General features: G+C 34.6%; 1 protein-coding gene across 1 annotated transcript in view; it reads left to right on the forward strand.

The window, feature by feature from the left end:
• The window catches only part of MGAM (maltase-glucoamylase), a 166,137-nt gene that overhangs the window by 38,585 nt on the left and 105,052 nt on the right, over positions 1-22,500 (forward strand). The window contains 17 exon segments of the mRNA XM_049784114.1: positions 599-751; positions 1,429-1,629; positions 4,367-4,521; positions 7,729-7,897; positions 8,109-8,205; positions 8,981-9,093; positions 10,028-10,153; positions 11,086-11,214; positions 11,452-11,562; positions 11,864-11,926; positions 15,146-15,280; positions 15,698-15,782; positions 16,547-16,685; positions 17,511-17,644; positions 17,895-17,929; positions 18,022-18,138; positions 22,117-22,265. Coding sequence (XP_049640071.1) covers positions 599-751; positions 1,429-1,629; positions 4,367-4,521; positions 7,729-7,897; positions 8,109-8,205; positions 8,981-9,093; positions 10,028-10,153; positions 11,086-11,214; positions 11,452-11,562; positions 11,864-11,926; positions 15,146-15,280; positions 15,698-15,782; positions 16,547-16,685; positions 17,511-17,644; positions 17,895-17,929; positions 18,022-18,138; positions 22,117-22,265 — 2,111 coding nt within the window.

Raw genomic sequence — 22,500 nt, forward strand, 5'->3', positions numbered from 1 at the left:
TCCCTTAAAACAAGATATCTCACTTGTATAAGTTACTAGTTAGTAGTTACAGCTAATAGTACAAGTTAGATCCCACTGAACTTGTACTTGCCTATGAATATTCAAGCAGTATTCTGTGAGTTCGACATTTAGTTCTGATTTAGGAATTTTGTTTTGCAAACAAAAAAATGAGTAAAAGGGGGAACTTTTATATGAAGTGGGCAATGAACAATGTAGTCCTGAACAAGTATGATTTTTCTAGAAAGTACATTTACCCAGAAAAACACTCAGATTGAGATAGTAGAACAAGCCCATCTAAGGATTAAAAATTGCTTTGTGTTAATCAGTTAGTATACACATACAATAGATAAGATTTACTTTTTGGAAAAAATCAGTTTGTATTGAACTTGTGATCAGACTTTGAATAATCCACCAGTCCATGGACCAGGACTTATCAGAAAACCACTAGTGTGCTGCCTTGGTTATAATGTCCTATTCAAGGAACTGTAGTCAGGACAGATTCTGGTGTAAAAATGTTGAAGAACTATGTTGTAAGGTACCCAGATCAGTTCTCCAAAGTCCTGAACATACCTTTTCTTGCTCTTTCTTATTCCTACAGATGGCCAGCATCACTAACCTTGTCCTTAACCTGGGAGAAGCATACACCTTGGAGTGGGAATATTCAAAGAGGGATGAAGATAAAATAGATTGTTATCCTGATCAGGATGGTGTTACTGAAGAGAAATGCATTGCCCGTGGTTGTACCTGGGAGGTAAAGACTGTATTAATAAACATTAAGACCCTCTATACTTTACAATTTCATGATCATAGCACTAGCATCCATGCCACTCCATAAAATTCTTAGAAATAAAGGATTTCCAAAATAGACCTAATTAAAAAAACATGTTTTATCTGAATGTGAAAGCTCAGTGGGGACAGAAGGCAATATCTTTATCATCTATCTATCTATCTATCTATCTATCTATCTATCTATCTATCTATCTATCTATCTATCTATCTATCTATCTATCTATCTATCTATCTATCTATCTATCTTTGAGCCACACTCAGCAGATCTCAGGGGTTACTTCTTGCTCTGCACTCAATAGTCACTCCTGGCAGGCTGTGTGTGTGTGTGGGGGGGGGGACATACAGGATACCAGGGATAGAATCCAGGTTGGCCTCATGCTTGACAAATACCCCACCCATGTATTGCTCCAGTCCCCAATGTTTTTATTTATTACACATATTTACATAGTGATCAGAAATTTGAAGAATGCCATTATTGAGGAATGCATATGGTTTAGGAAAATCAGAACTCTGGTTATGCATTAGTAATAGAGTTTAATGCCTTGAAAAATGTCTGATTTTCCTTCCTGTAAAATACCTTCTCAAACTTTATATTTGATAATCTTTGGTCCATGTGTTAATTCTGACTTTTCTTTTCAGGAATCCAAGACTGAGAGAGTCCCTTATTGCTTTTTTTCTGACAATCTGTACACTGTCCATGATATTCAGTATGAGCCACATGGTGCTACAGCTCTTCTTTCCTTAAGGTCTCGGGCTCAGGCCAGTGCTTTCCCCTCCACACCTGTGAGTAGCCTCCGTCTGAGTGTCATCTACCATAAGAATGACATGCTGCAGTTCAAGGTATGTGTTTACAGTGTATATGTTAAGGATTGGTAGAATCTTCCAGTTCCACTAAACTTTATTAGTCATGGTAACCGTATGCTGAAAGAAGAATGCTCTTCTCAGCTATCTAGGCTACCATATTTATTATCTGAGAGTGATCCCAGTACACAGGGATCACTTCTAATTTGCAACTTGCAAAAACTAATGTCTTTTGGAAAACTAATTTTTAAGGAAAACGATTGGGAGGACAATAATGCAAAGAAGAGATAAATTAGAATGTGATCAGTGACTGATGTGAGGGATCGAACTAAATCAGACCAGGTGCAGGACAGGAGATATAAAACAATGTTAACCTTTGAGAGAATTAGGAAGTAGGATGCTAGGGTCTGGTGACTGATGACAATTTGGACAGATGGAAAAGCAGCAGGTCCCTACTTTGCACTCTATACAACATTAATTGGAATGGGAATATTGAAAAGTTTGGACTTGGGTAAAATAAGATTATGATACAGAATTCGGGATATCTGTGAGTAGCTATTATGGAATAATGATCTTTTATTTTGTATAAATAAAATACCTACCAGTTACTGATGAGTTGCCTTTATGGATATTTCTCTGGTAAATTGTTCTGCAAAGATAGGTATTATCTTTTCGTCTTTGTTTCTTAACTTTAGCAGATAATCTGGTTAATAGTATTCAGATGTATATTAAAAGTGAGTGAATGAATGAGTGAACTCAGTGTGGCTTGTCTAAAAGACTTGCCATAATGGTCTCAGGAGCAATTGAGTATAAATAAAAAAAGCCAAACCTAAATTTCCAAGCCAAAGTTAACAACAATACAATTAAGATATTCAAACTATAACAAGCTATACACTAAAGGGACCTATTACACTAGCAGTCAAGAGGGCTAAGGGTGGAGGTATAGAATACTGGGAACTATGGCAGAGGGAAGTCAACATGGTGGTGGGAATGAAGCTAACTCACTGTCACTATGCACCTGAAATACAACTGTGAAAACTTGCAATTCACATTGCTCTCAATAAAAATATATTAAAAATAAAAATAAAAGCTTGTCATAATCTCATGTCAAATTCTACTAGATTCTTTTACAAATTCTAATGAGGCATAATGCTGTTTTCAAATCATCATAAATTGACCATCATAGTGCTGAGACACATGGGAGGCTTGGATTGGTCATAAAATAAAAATAAATTTACCTGCAATTCCAGCAAAACCTCTTCACTGCTGTATGTCCTGGTCATCTACTAGATCTCTTCAGACTATTTGCCTCTTTCTGACCTAGTTTAATTATCTGTGTCAATGAAAATTTTTTTAATCTTTTTTTCTCTATTTGGTTAATAGATGCAGAGCTTTTCAGACTCAGCCATGTTTTCCCTTATTATATGTTCATCTCCTAGAAATAGCAGCAGGCATTTTCTTCCTGCACTCTCACTGAACATTTCCAGAGTTCTAGTATGGTGATTTCTCTCATTTATTTCCATGAGCAGTTTCCTCTTAAAAACAATTACGTCTTCTGCAGTTTAGTTATTCCCACAATCAAGTAGTATGTCAAACATAAATAAAAGCGGATACTCAATTAATCCATTTAGCAAGAACAACTAAGCTACAATTGTTCTAATTAAGTAGAGTTCATGTTTTGGAAGTATTATTTTATCCAATGTGAAAGTTTTTAGGTATTTGTATATATTCATACATTTAAATCTGATGTACCTAATAGTATATTTATAGATACCCCAAACATATAATACTGATTTTCATTGTTTTTGTGAAGCAAGATGTTTTTTTTTTTATTAAAACTCATTTGGAAAGATGTAAGGGAAAGAGAAAATTATATACTCAAAAGAGAACAGAATGAAATAAGAAAACAAAGAAAAGACAAGCAAGGTATATATATCAAGGGAGAATACAGCCTTGAAAAATATACCCAGATTGATTTTAAGAGAGCACCCATATCAAGGTATTTCTATATTGATAGATGCTTTAAAATAAAACAAAAATTTAGATAAAATATTAAATATGATATTCTTTGATATGTAAATAAAATACTAAGTGTCATGAACATAAAGAAGTCAATATACTATAGCTTTCTGATTCTGTAAAAAAATATCAAGGCTTTAAGAGATGGTATGCTAATAATACACAGAGACAATATAGACAAAGGTCAGGAGGTCCAGCCTAGAGTAGAAAACTCGCCACAAAGAACAAAGAACAGTGAATATAGCTAGAGTAAAGGAGGTCCTACTAGAACAATGATAGTTTGAGCTGATCACTTTGGACAAGATCTTGGCATTGAACATGGAGAAATTAACAGACAAGAACCCCTCCATTAATAATAGTACAAACCACAGTGCCAAAAAGAAGAGAGGGAGAGAGAGAGAGGGAGGGAGGGAGAGAGAGTGAGAGACAGGGAGAGAGAGAGAGAGAGAGAGAGAGAGAGAGAGAGAGAGAGAGAGAGAGAGAGAGAGAGAGAGAGAGAGAGAGAGAGAGAGAGAGAGAGAGAGAGAGAAAAGCAAATTTTCTTCCCTAGTTCAAGGCAGAATGGTGAGTGGTGGAAGGAAAACAGGAACAGTGAAGGATGGTGTACATTGTATAAGTGAAACCCAACAATGAACTATTTTGCAACCTTTGTGAGTGCTTAAATAAACAATTAAAAATATCAAGGTTCTATAAAGGGAACAGAGAAATAGGTTTCAAGAGTACTATACTTACCTACAATTTATTTTCTCTGTTCTAGATTTATGATCCCAACAATAAACGCTATGAAGTCCCAGTCCCTCTCAATTTGCCAAATGCTCCATCCAGCACACCTGATGGTAGACTTTATGTAGTTCGCATAGAAGAAAATCCATTTGGGATTCTAATTATTCGGAAAAATACAGGGACTGTCATGTAAGTAACTCCATATCTGATTTGGAATTGATTGTTGTAGGTCATATTCTGATTCAAAACATCACATCATACATTTTTAGATTTATAGATAATATTTATTTTATGACAATTCTAAAATATATTTAGCCTTCTCAGAAGAATTATTGTGGCAGTGGCAGAAACCATAGGATTCGTTTAACAAATGTTATAGAGGTGGTTATAGAAGATGAAATTTCTTTAATCATGAAAACATTTTAATTAGTAAATAACAAGCATAAGTTAAAAGTATATACAAGGGTGTATAGATGGTGACAACTGGTATGTAGAAAAAAGATCGAGGTGATCAGGCTGAAGAGATAGTATAATGAATAGAATGTTTGTTTTGCATGCAGTCGACCACAGGTTCAATTCCTGGCACCCAATATGGTAATCCCTAGCCTTCCAGAGTGATTCTTGAGCACAAAGCCAGGAGTAACCCCTGAACACTCTGGGTGTGACCCCAAAACCAAAAAATAAAATGAAAAAGAAGCTGGTGACCATATGATAGTATTTTTTGACACTGTTTAAAATAGGTCTCTTTAAGGAAGTGACATTAAAACAGAAGCTGTTCAAAATGAATGTTTGTATTTTGGAGATAGATGTCAAGAAATAAATCACGAGTTATAAGGAAGCTATATATCTTCCCACCAACAGTTAATAAGATTCCGTTTCCACTGTATCCTACACAAAAGTGATCATTTCTGTTCTTTTAATATATACCATTTTCCATAATGTTAAATGATGGCTCATTGTGATTTTGATTTTTATTGCCTTAATAAATGACGATAAACACATTTTCATATATCTTTTGACATGGTCATCAAAATTTCTTTAACTTTAGGGAAATACCTATTTATCTTTTTTCCCTATTTCATTATGAAAATTATTTTTGTTGTGGAGCATTGTGAGTTCTTTATGTATTCTGGATATTAGTCCTTTATCTGATGTATGTTGTGTGAATATTTTGTCCTAAAAAGTAGGATATCTTTTTATTTTGAGCATGTAAAATCTCTGTAATTTATATACTTCCAATTTAAATTTTTATTTGTTATTTTTGCTAATGGTGTAAAATAATTAAAAAATAGCTTTGAGGACCATAGCTTGTAAAGTTACACATATATTTTCTCAATGTATTTTATGAATCTCTGATGTTTTCAATTCACTTTAGATGAACTTTTGTATATCATTCAGTGGCATTGATATTCATTGCAACACTAAGTGCAATAGCTAGAATGCAAAACATTTTAAGTACCCGCTGATTAGTGAATAGATAAAGAAATTTGAGGAATGTATACACATGGAATACTATGGAGATATGAGAAAAGATGAAATCTTGTTTGCTGCGGTTTGAATGGATCTAGAGGATATCATGTTAAATGAAATAAGTCAGAGGGAGAAGGACAAATACTAGTGGATCTGACTTATCTTTGGTTTATAGAACGAAAAAAAGCAAGGAAATAGAATATAACAATTACAAACACTTGGCCTTGGATTATCAAACTGAGATCTCCAAATCCAGTGGGAAAAGATTGGTGTAAAAGTGAAAAGGTAGACTTGAAGTAATATATGGGTATTGGTGGAGGATCTTGGACACTTTGGTGGTGATGAAGTTGGATAAATGTTAACACCATTGTAAACTTGATACCTAAATTATAATAAAGTTAATTTTAATAATAATAATAATAATAATAATAATAATATAGGACTTTGATGAGAAGACTCCACTACATGGTGATCTGGAAGAAGGGTTGGTAAACTTTAGACAAATGGACTAATAAGTATACAGACTTATTTTGAGGAGCAATGATATATATATATATATATATATATATATATATATGATATATAGGAGCAATGCTAGTGTAATAAAAGAAATAAAAATCCAATGGGGTTGAACTTAGTTATAAAGAAGAAGGCAATAATATGTGGTGTGAGGTGAAGCTGGGAGATGAATTATATTCATGTGATTTTTAAATAAATCACTAAGAATTATAAGCCAAGGAGTTATATTAAATTAAGTATTTAGTTTAATTTTTAACTTTTATTCACTTTCATTAATGCTCAGGACTTGCTCACTCCTGGCTCTCTACTCCAGGATCACTCCTGGCCATGCTTGGAGAACCATGTTTGGTGCCACGAATTAAACCAGGGTGGCCATTTGCAAAGCAAACACCTTAATGCTTATTTTGTCTCTCTAGTCTTCAAAAAAATACTTTAAAACTTTTTATTCCTTTTATTATGCTAGCATTGCTCCTATTTCTAGTCTGTATACTTATTAGTCCATTTATCTAAAGTTTATCAACCCTTTTCCCAGATCACCATGTAGTGGAGGCTTCGCATCTAAGTCCTATGTTGTTGTTGTTACTACTACTACTACTACTACTACTACTACTACTACTACTACTACTACTACTACTACTACTACTACTACCGTGCCTATGCAAAAATAAAAATAAAAAAAGGAAGAAGAAGAAATACACCCCCCCTTTTTTAAAAGAAGTTCCTGGTTTGGCTGATGGTTTTGGTTTTTGGTTTATTCTGTGTTTATTCTTTTTGTAATCTTGTTGATACTCCCTATTGTTTTTTTGTTTCTGTTTTGTTTTACTACCTCTTTCTTCTTTTTTCCCTTCCTTGTTCTAAATGGATATTTATAAAACCTACCTAGATGGACTCCTCCTAGTTTTTCTCTTTTTTGTTTGCCTTATTTTTTTCTTCTTCCCCCGATGGTACCAAGGCCAGACAGTTGAATGCTCATTTGGTGGAAATAAAAACTGATCAGACATGAATACCAAATCCAAAGTCAATGACAACAGAATCGATACCCAATCTACAACAAGCTGTAGAAGGCGGGAACAGTTGCACTAGCATTACGGGTGTAAAGGAAGGAGATGTGGGATGCATGCTGGGAATAGCGGTGGAGGGAGGACAACACTGGTGGTGGAAATGCCCCTCATTTATTGCCACCCTGTGCCTCAAATATTACTGTGAGAGAATTGTAATTCACTTCTACCACAATGAAAATAAAAAAAAAATGTATCTCTAATGGGCAAGAAGAGTCTTGAGAGTTTTCCCTTGTATTCTGGGTAAGGGAGGAAATAAAATGTTTAATAGTCCTTGGACAGCCAATTGCTTGAAATAAATAGAATGGCTGAACTCTTTTTGAAATATGCCCCTTTTTTTGTATTGCAGATGGGACTCCCATGTCCTTGGCTTCACTTTCAATGACATGTTCATTCGAATTTCCACTCGCCTTCCCTCCACCTATCTCTATGGTTTTGGGGAAAATGAGCACACAGCTTTCCGGAGAGATTTGAACTGGCGCACTTGGGGGATGTTTTCTCGAGATGAACCCCCTGGGGTAAGAACAGAGCACTTATCTGTGACTTTGCTTCTCCTCACTCACATAGTATTCCCATCATATGCTGTGTTCCCACACTTCATTTGGAGGGTACATTCTGCTTTTAAAGAAGTGGCCAATCTTTAGACTCTTTTACTTATCACTTGTTTTCCTTTACAAAGAAAGACACACTCCCTTTTAACCAACTGTTTATCCCTCATTACTTTTTTAGTATCTAAAGAATTCTTATGGTGTCCAACCCTACTACATGGCCCTGGAGGAGGATGGTAATGCCCACGGGGTGCTCCTGCTAAACAGCAATGCCATGGGTAAGAGGATGCCAGGCATTTCTTATTATTTTGTGAACAAATCCTCCTTGAGGTATTTTAGAATGTGCTTGATCTAACTTCTCCCTGTCTTCTGGACAGTTATAAATCTTTTTTCCCTCTGGGTAACCCTTCTGTTTATTTTAGTTCAATGACATGTGGTAATAAGAATAAGTTAAACTCTTATTTATCTAAAATTACAAAGGAAGTTATAGAAAAGCTTAGTAAATACTTAATAGTCTAAAGGACAACTTGTGAGAGATATCAGTATATTCTGAACTAGTGATAAAGCTATGGGATAGAGCTTATTCTGCAGGATTTAATTGATGAAGGAAATTTTTATGGTATTTTGAGAAAAGTGTGGAAAATCAGGAGGCAGTGGTGGGAAAACATTTATGTGAAAACTGGTGAAATCTAAAGAAATTCTACAGCTGAGTCAATAGTATTATATAAATGTCATCTCCTGAACTTTGACAATATATGAAGATCATGTAAAAATTTTTGTATTCAGTTATTCTACTACAAAAGCTATAATAATAATGTAAAATTAGCAGAATGATCAGGCATATCAGATAATAAGACTCACCAAAGGGCAAAATCAAGGAAAGACCCATGAAGACTTTAAAACTTATCTAAAACTTTGTCTATATAATAAAAGTACTTTCACTCAATTTTATCTAATATGGAAAGTAGGAAGAGGGAAAATGTTGGATGAATTAAAGGGAAATTTCACACCTTGAAGGTTTCTAGTTTGATCGATTCTTTTCTATTATTTCAGATGTAACATTCCAGCCCATGCCTGCTGTAACATATCGCACCATAGGGGGAATTCTGGACTTTTATGTAATCTTGGGACCCACTCCAGAACTTGTCACTCAGCAGTACACTGAGGTAGGAGAAAATTTAATTTATCATCTGTTTAACGAACAATCCAATTGTACATTATGAGTTCCCAGCCTCACATTCATTAATATTGCTCTCATATAATGAATGGAATTGTTTAAGTTTATGAGAGACATACTTATAGATCAAGGAACGATAAGTACTATTCTAACAACCATTCAATTTATACCCTCCTAATGCCTGGGAGAGTGACATAAACAGTCGCAATGCCCACGGTTATGATGGCCATGAAAATAGTGGTGTTATAAGTTATAATGATGGTTGATGATGATGGGTGTGATGATTGTAATGGTGGTAGAAGCGATGATTATGATCATGGCTGTAGGATAGTAATGGTGATGGTGTTAGTGTTGTTGAAGTGGTAGTGATGTTCTGATGTAATTGGTGTCTATGTCAGTATAATGGGTCAATAGTGGTGGTCACTATGAGCATGACAGCTGTTTTGGCAGCAGCAATACATGTACATAAAATCTACAGTATGTTACAGAAATATTTACTAACTATCAGAACACTTTATGTATATTTACTTATTTTATCATCCATACAACAGTATGAAGCAAATGTCAATATTGTCTTTAATTGTAGGTTAAGAAACTACAGTACATAAAGAATAGTTAGGCTTTTATCAAACTTACATTATAAAAAGAATTGAAGCATTTTGTATCTAGATTCTGTGTCATTAGATAATTTGCTAAGATATTTTTTGATATCAGATTTTCTTAAATCCTCGAGAGGGTCATCAAGTCTAATATGATGTTTGCTTTTAGATGAGATCATGGCTTTTTATATGTTATTTCTCTTTAACATTGAATTTCCTGACTACGAGACTTGGGGCACTAGATAAGTGTTCCTTTTCTTTTGCTCACTTTATTTAATTCCTTCCCGTTAATAATAGACCAATATTTTCTATTTCCTCTTCTAGCTGATTGGTCGACCAGTGATGGTTCCTTACTGGTCTCTGGGGTTTCAGCTGTGTCGCTATGGATACAAGAATGATACTGAGATTGCCACATTGTATGCTGATATGGTGGCCGCCAAGATCCCCTATGTATGTTCTTAATATGTGGAGTACTAGTTTGGAAATCTCATAAGAACTAGTCTTGTTTTTTTTTTATTTCTTTTGTGTGTGTGTGTGTGTGTGTGTGTGTGTGTGTGTGAAGGGATCTACGAAGTTACAAAGATCTTTTTTATAGAATATCATGAAGAACTCACTCCAACCCAGACATGCTAGAGGATTATCATATCCATCCTAGAAGCACATAATTGACCAATGAATGGGGACCTATAGTCAGCCAAGGGTTCTTTTTAACTATATTATGCTTCCACATCTCTTAAGTTGCTTCTAAAGGTTCTTAGTTCAAAAACATCCCTGGTGCTATAAGGACAAAACAAAATATTTCCCAAACACTACTATTGTTTAAGATAAAAACAATACTGGAACCAAATTAAATCTATCTTGGTGGTTATAGGTTAAACCTTTGTGGGTCTGCTGCTCAGTTTTCCATGAACTCTGAGCTGATCCCAACTATATTGTAAGGATCTTTGCTGAGGAAGCATCTATTAAAACAAAACAAAACAAAAAAACAAAAAACAAAAATCAAAAAAAAAAACACCTCTTTCCATCACTTGTGAACCCACAAACAGGGTTTCAATCATCAAAGAACTGATCTTTCTAACCTTTGTAAGGCAATTTCTCATCCATTCCTGTCTTTTATCCTTATCATATCCCTAGCAGACCGGTATTAACAACCTCTATTTTCTTCATTTAGTTTCCCCATTCCTATTTTATGACAACAAACTGGAAAATCAGATAAATTTCTCAGACTGTACTACTTAACAAATAACAGAACTGGGTTTTAAAGAATAAGAAAGAAATCTTTGGGAATTTACCATTCGTTGATGGATGGAGAGTGCTTCTCATCTAAAAGTCGGATGTTTAAACCAGAAGTCTCAACTTCTTTGCAAATTTCTCCTCCCCAGGATGTGCAATACTCTGATATTGACTACATGGAGCGACAATTGGACTTCACCCTGAGCTCCAATTTTAGTGGATTTCCAGATTTGATCAACCGCATAAAGAACGAAGGGATGCGAATCATCCTCATTCTGGTCAGTCTCTATGTGAATGTATCTTTAGGAAAGTCCATGGGGATATCTGGAGAAAGCTTTGTTTCCTGTTTCCTTCTATGTTAAGAACAGAGAGTTTTATACATATCTAGGAATTTGTGTATGCTATTCTCAATGTTTATAGACATTGAAGTGGAGGCTAAACATTTTTTTTGAGTCATTCTTTGAGTAAATCTCTGCTTTGGTTTTCTCTCCTGACCTGTTATAAATTCTTTTCAGGATCCAGCCATTTCTGGTAATGAGACTCAATATTATCCTGCATTTAATAGGGGGGAAGAAGATGATGTCTTCATCAAAGATCCAAGTGATGGAAGCATCGTTTGGGGAAAGGTATAATCAGTGGTGATTTCTGAGCTCAATGGTGGGTGCTAGTTGGTACAGCTGGTATTTCTTGGTCTTCTCCATTCCAGTTCTGAAGTCAGAAATACTTTCTAAAGTAGTATTTATCAGCATGGTTAAGGAATTTTAAAGGGCTGTGTGTTTATCATAGTATATATTTTTCCCTAAATAAATTCAACTTGAAAATTTGAAAAAAGTATCACCCCTAAGACCATGTAGTACCATTTTTAGGAAATACTATATGAGAGAAATTACCTCATGCCTTTCTTCTGAACATTTTTCTTTCCACTAGGTCTGGCCTGATTTGCCTGGTGTTGTTATAAACAGTTCTCTAGATTGGGACACTCAAGTGAAGGTAATGTGCCACTGATGGGTGTGAGGTGTCATAATTATCAAGAAGGTTCAACCTTAGGTTTCTGGAGACCTTTGTGTCTTGTGGGTCGGTATAGCAAGGGAATAATCTCACAGAATTTATCTTTATCGCAATCTGGGTAAAATTATTTTGCATCATATTTCCACTTCTAATTAGAAGGTAGGTATTCATTACTCTCGGCCTAATACAGACTCAGAGAGCACAAATGACTACTTGTTCATGGTTACAAATAATAGGTGATTTCAAATTTAAGGTTTTCAAATTCCAATGGTCTGTGAAATTGCCACTGGATAATACTTAAAAAACCACTACATTGGGGTCAAAGAGATAGCATGGAGGTAAGGCATTTGCCTTGCATGCAGGACAGTGGTTTGAATCCTGGCATCCCATATGGTCCACTGAGCCTGAGTGATTTCTGAGCATAAAGCCAGGAGTAACCCCTGAGCACTGCTGGTTGTGACCCAAAAACCCCACAAAAACAAACAAACAAACAAAACCACACTACATTCTGTCATATTTCTTATTTTTAACTCTTTTTAATCCCTTCTCATTTTCAATGCTTGGGCTCTTTCCCTCTGTCTTTCTTGGACAGGCTCTTTCCTCTTCTTTCTTAGTAATATTGCATTATCTTCCTTGGATTTCTCTACTTAGTTTCAGTTTTTTTTTTCATGTTAAAACTTGCTCCCTACTATAAACAGATTTTTACTTATCCCAGATCACAGAGAAGGAGTCAAAGAGTCCAGGGAGAATACATAGCTTCATGTTCTGTTACTTATGTAGACCAACTGAATTTTTGTGGTAATTTACATGCACACAGGAATCTGCCAGACTACAGAAGTTCAGAATTATGAACTCCTTGAATTTTATTCATTTTAAATATATGTTCCTACCTCCAGGGGCCAGAACGAGATAGCACAGAGAGTACCTTGCATATGGCTGACCTAGGTTTACACCCAGGCATCCCATATATCCCCTGAGCCTGCAGGAGTAATTTCTGAACACAGAGCCAGGAATATCTCCTGAGCATCACTGGGTGTGACCCTTCCAAAAAACCAAATATCAAAAAATGTATTCCTACCTTCAGCTCAATTGATGTATAATTGACAATTAAATGATATGTAAAGTACATAATATAAATGTTTTAGATGCATACATATTTATAATGAAATAATGATAATCAGTTAATTCTACATCACCTAATATAGTTAACCTTTGTGTATGTGTTTGTTGTTAAGCTATACTAAAAATTTTTACAGCTACAATATTAGCTATGACCAGCATGTCATATATTACATCCCATTCATACAATTTTCCAGAATTAACCCTGAAATTTGATTTCCACAATAGCATACATAGATTCTCTTCTTTCAACATCCTTGCCAATACCTGTATGTTCTGTCTTTTTTCTAAAAGTGATTTTAACAAGTATAGGTGATATCTCATGTGGTTTTGATTTACGTATTTTAACGATAATGTTGAGCAACTTTTCATATATCTCTTGGCTATTTGTATATATGCTATGGAAATACATTTACTCTTGTCCTCTTATTAATTGATTTATTTATTTTGCATTTGAGTTCTATAAGTTATTTTTGGCATTAAACTTTCATTACATAATTTGCTTATTTTGCTAATGTCTCCCCTTCTGCTAGCTTTCTCTTGGCTGTTGATTGTTTCTTTTACTGGGAAAACTTAATTTTAATCTTATGTAGTTCTACTATTTTTGTATTTGTTACTTGGGCACCTGGTATCACTAAAAACACCAATGTCAAAGAATATTTTTCTTTTTTTCTGATTTTTCCTTTATTTTTCCCTGTTTTTTCTTTAATTTTCCTTTTTTAAAAAGTTTTATGATTTTAGGTCTTACAGTTAAGATTTTGTTAAACTGCTGTTTGTTTATTTTGAGGTCATTGGCAGTGCTTTTGACTAGTCCTGACTAGTCATGTTCAGAGGTCATTTCCTGCAGTGCTGAGGGATGGGGCATGTGATGATGAAACTCAAACCTGTGCCTTCGACAGGCAAACCAAACACATGGCCTATAGAACTATGTCTCTGGTTTCAATGCTTCTGTTAATTTTGAATTAATTTTCTGTTAGTGATGTAATATAGGAACACAATTACATCCCTTCCTAAGAGAATATGTAGTTTCTCCAGTACCATTTGTTTTTTTTCCAGTACCATTTATTGAGGAGAGTATTCCTTCTCTATTATGTGTTCTTGACACCTTTATACCAAAGACATGCTGACTATGTACATTTATCATTGAATTCAGTTTTATTGGCTTGTGGATCTATTTTTATGCTATTAATCTGGTACTTAATAACTATGCTGGAAAAGGAGCCCTTTCAGTAATAAATAGGTGAATGGCCTATTACTATTGAACCTCACAATTTATTAGACTTCAGTAGTAGTTATTTTGTGCCAGATTCTAATTTAAGTATGGTGGGAAAGACAAGATCAACCAGTGACTTATAGTACAAGTTTCTAGCTCTTAGAAATTTTTGTATTGGTTTAAGAGTTATACCTTGAGGATGCCTCTAGGTTAAAATTAAGATGTGAATCATATATTCATTATTTAGTGAAGATAAATACAATGGTGAAAAAAAACTGAAACTTCTTTCCTTCTATTCTCCTCTTTTATCCCAATTTACTTGACATGCAATTCAGTTTCAAGTGATTCTGAAACCACAGAGAATTCAGATGAATATTAGCGAAATAGTTTAGTTTAATATAATTCAATCTTACCTTTTCCCCTCTTTCTCAGTGGGAAGAGAAAGCAAAGGACTACCTGGATTTTGCTTTCCGGTCTGTAGACAGTGCAACTGATGGCTCTGATTTCTAAATTGCTTTGCTCCAAGCTCATTCTATATCTCAAAGTGTTTAGAAAACCACAAGGGAGAGGGTTAAACATCTAATACAAGAGATAATGAATTCATAGTGTTGATTGTAACTGTTCATATTGATACAAAGGAAAGAGAGGTCTACGGTCACTTTCCAACTGCAAAGAAACTGCTTAATTTGTATTTATTTTTCTTCTTTGTTCTCACTGTAAATAAACTTATTTGGTCTTTGTTCTCTTAGGCTTTTTTTTTTTCTATCAATGTGCATACAAGTTTCTGCCTGAGTTAAACAACCAGTTAATGCCTGTTTGATGTCCAATAGATTTGTTTAGAATAAATTAATTATATTTAATTTTAACAGCTATATAGAGCTCATGCAGCTTTCCCAGATTTTTTCCGAAATTCAACCATAAACTGGTGGAAGAGGGAGTTAAAAGAACTACATGAAAATCCGCGGGACCCCAAAAAAAGCCTGAAGTATGATGGCATATGGATTGTAAGTGTGTGTTTGTGTCTAAGCATGGCTGACTTTAAGTAATAAATTCATAATATTAAGAAAGACTTTGTACATATCAGATGCAATTATTCCCTCTGGTAGTAGAGCACCTTGATATTCCTCAAACTTTGTACTTTGGCAGAACGTAGTGCTATAAAATTTCAAGGTAATTACCAGGAACTTCTTGGAACTGAGCCTAGTCTCACCCCCCTGCCCCCACCAGAGAGAATTAAAAGAAAACTCTTTATGTCATTATTCCAGTTCATTATTAATTAGATTGGGTGCAGTATCTCTGGGCCAGTATCTATTTAATGTTTCACAACACAGTGAATGATTTGATTCACTACTTCCTTGTCTTTGATTGACCACATATAATTATTTTCAAAAGTAAGGTAAGTCTGTGTTTGCCATTTCTAGGACATGAATGAACCCTCGAGCTTTGTGAATGGGGCAGTTGAAGGCTGCAAAACCTCCACTCTGAACAAGCCTCCCTATATGCCACGTAAGGACAATTGGCCCCCTCTATTGGCAGACCCATGGATATCAGGAGTGATTTGATGCAAGGGTTCAGCTGTCAGGGGCTTATCCTGATCACTTGCATGCATTCTCACTGGCGTTTTGGTTGGTGGGGGGGAATGTCAAAGACAAATGAACTTCAAGTATTTTACCCACTTGGATGCATAAAAATTGCTGGTCCTGTTGAGTGAATTTTTTAGATTTATTCAGAAATATCTTCTCAGTTGTAAAATGTCCAAATTATTTCTATACCTAGATCTATTTCTTTAGACTTATATCAATTCCTCCATGGTTATTTTCTTCTGCTACCAAATGGAGTAATAATCACCAAATGTGATTATTTCCCCAACTGGAGTTATACATATTGTTATACAAGATCATGTTACAGAAAATCATTGTCAATGAATTTTATGATCTGCAGTGGAGTTATTAAGTTTATTCAAATTAGGAGACCAATGCTATGCTCTTCAGAGAATTCTGTTCATATTTATATGTAATAATGAACATCTGAAAAGCTTAGATTGGAACCTGCTATCATTAAGGTCTGATCATTGGGTTTTCTTCTCTTTGTCCCCTACCCTGAGAATTGATGTTAAAACCTACTGTGACTGTCATTGCAGCTCAAAGATAAGCACATCCTCATACTCCCTGGGGAGGAGAGGGACCCCTGCAGGGACCAGGAAGTCAGTTTCTTGAAGGGGGGAGGTGAATATCTGGGTAGCATTTTCATCACTGCATCTCTCACCTTAGATCTGGAGAGCAGGGACAGGGGTCTGAGCAGCAAGACCTTGTGTATGGAGAGTGAGCAGATCCTGGCAGATGGCACCAAAGTGCGACACTACGATGTGCACAACCTGTATGGATGGTCCCAGACCAGACCTACGTATGAGTGAGTTGTCATCTCTCTTTTATTGTAGTACCTGCAAGGACTGCCTGTGACTGGTGATGTTACATTACTTTCCATTTTAATCATCTATATAAAGGTTAATACAAATTTTAATTACAACTGGGGCACAACTCATATTTATTAAATGAACACTTGGTAGCATGTAGGCAGACCCTCTTTCCTGCTGGAAAGAAACTCAGTAGTGGTTACACACAGTACATCCTATGCAATACTTTTGAGATCTCATACACAAAGGAACGCAGAGGCCTGAATATCTCTTTCTTTTCTGTCAAAGGTGACTTTACTCTTTCACACACACACAAACACACACATACACACTTGAGTCATTCTTGTTGAATAGCATTCTTGTTGAAATGGCATTCTTCTGAATTAAACTATACATTTACTTAAGTCATTCTTATTGGATAACCAACTGAATTAATACTATTGTGTTTGGTTGTTCATTAGGATAAATGATAAGATTCATCCTAAGGAAAGTCTTTTAAGGAGTCATTCTGAATATATAAAACTGGGAATTGAATAAATAAATAGCAACATTTTCATTGATTTACTGAGTTTATTAAATAGTGATGTTTCCCTTTTTTTAAGTAGTATAAATTACTCTTTAAAGGCACATCTGTTTTTCTTACCTCCATCATCTGGACTCAGTCAGCAGGGTTGTGATCATGTCTTCCATTTTATAGTCTCTCTAGAAACACAGTGACATTTTGCCATCAGACTGTAGACCCAGGGGTTCTAGGAAGAAAATCTCAGTATTCTTCCCTCCTCATTTCTGAGCCTCAATCATATCTCTTTCTCTCCAACCAGAGCTGTGCAGGAAGTGACTGGAGAACGAGGAATTGTAGTCACCCGCTCCACATATCCTTCTTCTGGTCGCTGGGGAGGACACTGGCTGGGAGACAACACATCTGGATGGGACCAACTGAAGAAATCTATCATTGGTGAATGGACATGTTCCTAGGGGCCTTTGCTTGCTGGGGTTAGGGGCATGAAGCTAGGATCCTTGATGAAAAGTTATCTGAGGAGGGGTATGAGCATTGTTTTGTATCTCAGCACATGTTCCCCTGAGCATTGCTGGGTTCCTCCCCCAAGCACTGAGCCCCTGATCACTGATTCAAAAACAAGCACGAGACAAGCAAGGAGGAGGCAAGTGCCAAATGCATCATCTGACACAATTGGTTCTCATTACAGGTATGATGGAGTTTAGCCTCTTTGGCATATCCTATGTAAGTATCCCTTGCAACACTTTTAATCATCAGACAAATGGTGACATCTTTCAAACATGATCAATAGCCACATATTTTTAATTCCTTTTCAGACAGGTGCAGATATTTGTGGGTTCTTTCAAGATGCTCAATATGAGATGTGTGCTCGCTGGATGCAACTGGGTGCCTTTTACCCCTTCTCAAGAAACCACAATACCATCGGGACCAGGGTAGGCCATTTACACTTTACTCAAAAGTATTATGCCACCCTAAACACAGTCTCAAATTCTGAGCTACAAATCCATGAATCCTATGTGTGCTTGAGTCATTGTCAAGACTATTAAATTCTCATGCTGAGAACATAACTATTTCCTTAGACACTTGTAAATATATACCACAGCATTAACTTTAGTCATCAGAATATATTAAATTTGAAGCAGTTGTTTTATGCCCTTTGACCCACATATTCATATTTCTTTCTGTCCTTCCAAGTATTTGATAACCATAAATCTACATTTTGTTCTCATGTATTACATTTTCTATATAGCATATATAAATGTTATACAGTATTTAACATTGATTTTTCTGTCTGATATATTTCATTTAGCATTTTGCAATCAAGAACTATCCATGTTGTTGAAAATCTCATAACTAATATCTTATAAATATGCATATGTAATAATATCTATATATTTCACTATACTAGTTTAATCTCTCCATAGAGATACACACAAATACAGATCTAACCTTACAAGCAAAACAAGTGTAATTGCTGCATCATATGGTAGTTTCTTTTTAAATTTTGTGAGTAAACACCATATGATTTTACATAGTAGCTATACATTAAAATCAGTGATGGACACACACAGATTCCCCTTTTCTCCACTTGTTAGTTAACACTTGTTACTTTTGAGCTTCTTGAAAACAGATATGATATACCATTGTGATTTTTATTTTATTTACCTCATGTTTAGCTACATTTAGCATTTATTCATGTTGATTTGTATGTTGTTGATGAAAACTAATATCAATAGTAAGACAAATTAAAGAATTAACATGGAAATAAAACAATGGGTTATAGAAAAATAAAAAAGCAAAAACATAGAAAAATTTATAAAATGTGCCAGTGTCCTAATAAATTTTAATGATACATTTCTAATTTTAATTTACAAAAATGTCAAATATCAAAGGACCTCTAATTTTATAGTTAAAGTAACTAAAAGGGAAAAACTAAAATTAAAGATGGTTAAAAATGAAATAATAAGGAATAAGATTAGAAATAAACTGCCTTGCAAGCGCTAGCCAAGGAAGGACCATGGTTCAATCCCCCAGTGTCCCATATGGTCCCCCCCAAGCCAGGGGTGATTTCTGAGCGCTTAGCCAGGAGTAACCCCTGAGCATCAAATGGGTGTGGCCCAAAAAAACCCAACCCCCTCAAAAGAAATAAATAAAATAGAGACAATAAAAGCAAAAGAGAAGATTAATAAAACTCAGAGTTGATTCTTGGAAAATATAAAATTGACAAATGCTTAGCTGAACGTCCTAAGGCAATAAATAAAGTGATAAATGAATAAGAAGATCTTGCAGATAATACAACAAAATACAAAGAATAATGAAAGTTCATATTATCAATTATATACCAATAGCTTTAGCTATTTATAAGAAACAAATTCCTAGGCACACTAAACCAAATAAGACTAGCAAGACTAAGTCATAAAAAATAAAAGTATAAACAAAACAACAATGAATAAAGTGATGAATAAAGTGAAAAACATTTCAACAAAAGCAAAGCCCAGAACTGTGTGGTTTTCTTGGTGAATTTTATCAAGTATTTAAAGAACCAGTGATGATTATTATTAAACTCTTCAAAAATAAACTAAAGTGTGTGAAAGATTTCCAATGTTAATTTTACAATAATTTATCATCCAACATTAAAGCTTGATAAAAAACATTATACAAAAATTTATCAACATGCAGATTTCAAAATTGAACAAAGTGCCAGCACATTAAGAATTAGATGAGTATGGGGCCGGAGAGATAGCACAGCAGAAGGACGTTTGCCTTGCAAGCGGCCTATTCAGGACGGACCATGGTTCGAATCCTGGCATCCCATATAGTCCCCTGAGCCTGCCAGGAATGCTTTCTGAGCTGTAGAGAGCCAGGAGTAAGCCCTGAGCGCCGCCAGGGTGTGACCCAAAAACCAAAAGAAAAAAAAAAAAGAATTAGGTGAGTGGACCAGAGATATATGACAGGGGTTCAGGCACCTACCTATCATGCATGGATTACAGAGAGATTGTGAGTGTTACATATGGTTTCCTGAGCACCACCAGGAATGACCACTGGAGCAAGCCCTAAGAATTGCCAGGTATAGGCCCAAATCAATTCATAATCAATGAATAATTAATAAATAAAACAATGAGGTGCCATTATCAAGTGTAATTTAACCTTAGCATACAAGGGTGATTCAATATATAAAAATAAGTTAATGTGATAGTCCAGATCAACAGAATGAAAGCTAAAAATAATGTTTTGATTTCAGTAGATATAGAGAAAAATTTTGACAACTCAATATCCTTTAATGATAAAAAAAATCATTAAATTGTGTTATTTGACTCAATTTGTTTGACCAAGTAGAAGGAATCTACCTCACATTATATAGACATGTATTATATTATATTCAACAGTGAATGATTTAAAATATTTAATATCAAGGACAAGTCCAGGGTTCCTATTCATACCATTACTACTCACCATATCAGTAATAAGGCAAGAGCAAGATATACAACAAATACAATAATAAAGGAACAAGTAAACTAGTGTCCTGATAGTTTAATAATCTTAGGTATTTAAAAAACCCTATAGATGTCACAAAAACTATTGAGTTTTATCAATTTCCAGAAATTATTTCCATATTTAATTCATGCACAATGAAATATCTGAAGAAGTAAAAAAAAAGCAATCTCATTTATAATAGCATCAGAAACTAGTTAAATACTTTAAAATAAATATAATTGAGAAGGAAAGATGAAAGAATTCATTGTTTTATTTAAATGACATTGATGAAAGAAATTAAAGTAAACACAAATAAAAATGCATTCTATAATTGTGGACCAGAAGAATTAATGTTGTTACAATGCCCATACTATTTCAACTCATGTATTGAGTCAATCCCTATACAACGTCACATGGAATTTCTTAAAGTTGGAGCAGAAAAAATTATAAGAATGGCACAGACTCACAAAAACTAAATACAGTAAAGCAATTATAAAAAAGAACAAAGTTAAAGATATGCTTCATTTTGAACTATATCTAAAACTATAATAACCCTAACAATATGGTATTAGCATAAAAATAGACACATAATTGAAAACCTGTAAACAATCCTTTACTTATACTAAAGACTATCACTTGACAGTAGATCCAAGAATTCTCAGTGTTGGGAAGATGGTATAGTCAATAAATGGTGTTTAGATAAACTAGATAATCAACACAAGAATTAAATGGTCTCTGGTTATCAATCTATATCTTATACCATTATCAAAAATGAATTTAAAATGAACTAAACCTAATATCAAAAAACTACAAAGATTTTAGAAGAAAATATAGGGGAAAGCTCCCTGATACTCTTCTCTAAATTGAAATTTTGGTTATGACCTCAAACACAATATTAGCAAAAATAACAAGCAAGAGTGTCAAACCATAAAGCTTCCATGGACCAAAAGAAACAACAAAATTAAAGATAATATATAATTGGAAAAATAATATGCATACAAAATTTCATAGGGAGAGATAGCATTTAAAATATAATAATATGATGTAATGGCCAAAGAAAACTTTTATTTTAATATGGGCAGAAGAACTGAATTGAAGATTTTTCAAAGAAAATGTTTAATAGTCAACAGATACAAGGGCTGGTTCTCATGCTTTAGTGAATACATTTGTCATTTTTTCCCCATGCCATTCTTCCTATTTGAGTAGTATTCTACCAAATAATTTCAAGAGAATGTCATATGGGGATAGTTTATTAGCTGCCTTTGTATAGCTTCAGTAATCTCTTTCAGTCTGTTAAAAATATTTTATCTCATTTACAACTATCCTTCGTTTGTGTGTCATCTTTGTTTATAATAAGTATTCAATTATCTTGTTAACACTGTAGTGCACCCACTTTACCTCACCCCATCAATGTTAGCTCTTCTGTAATTTTTCAGAGACAAGATCCTGTATCTTGGGATACAAAATTTGAGAACCTCTCCAGAAGTGTCCTGAATACTAGATACACCCTGTTGCCATATCTCTATACCCTGATGCACCAGGCCAATACAAAGGGCAGCACTGTTGTGCGGCCTCTACTCCATGAGTGAGTATTTCACCAGGATTCCAATAATATTTGGGTTCTTTGTGGTTAAAAAAAATTATTTCAAATCAAATGGAAGCTGTGATTATCTTAGCCAAAGCTTTCTGAGTAAAGTTCATTCTTCATCACTCTTTTTTTTTTTTATCCAAGTATCAATCATGCCTTGGATCTTGGAAAAATAAAGGTTACATTACATGTAACATTTTTCTCCCAAAAGGTAAATTATAGCACAAAATAA

This window comes from Suncus etruscus, chromosome 1 (assembly GCF_024139225.1).
Source record: "Suncus etruscus isolate mSunEtr1 chromosome 1, mSunEtr1.pri.cur, whole genome shotgun sequence".
NCBI lineage: Eukaryota > Metazoa > Chordata > Mammalia > Eulipotyphla > Soricidae > Suncus > Suncus etruscus.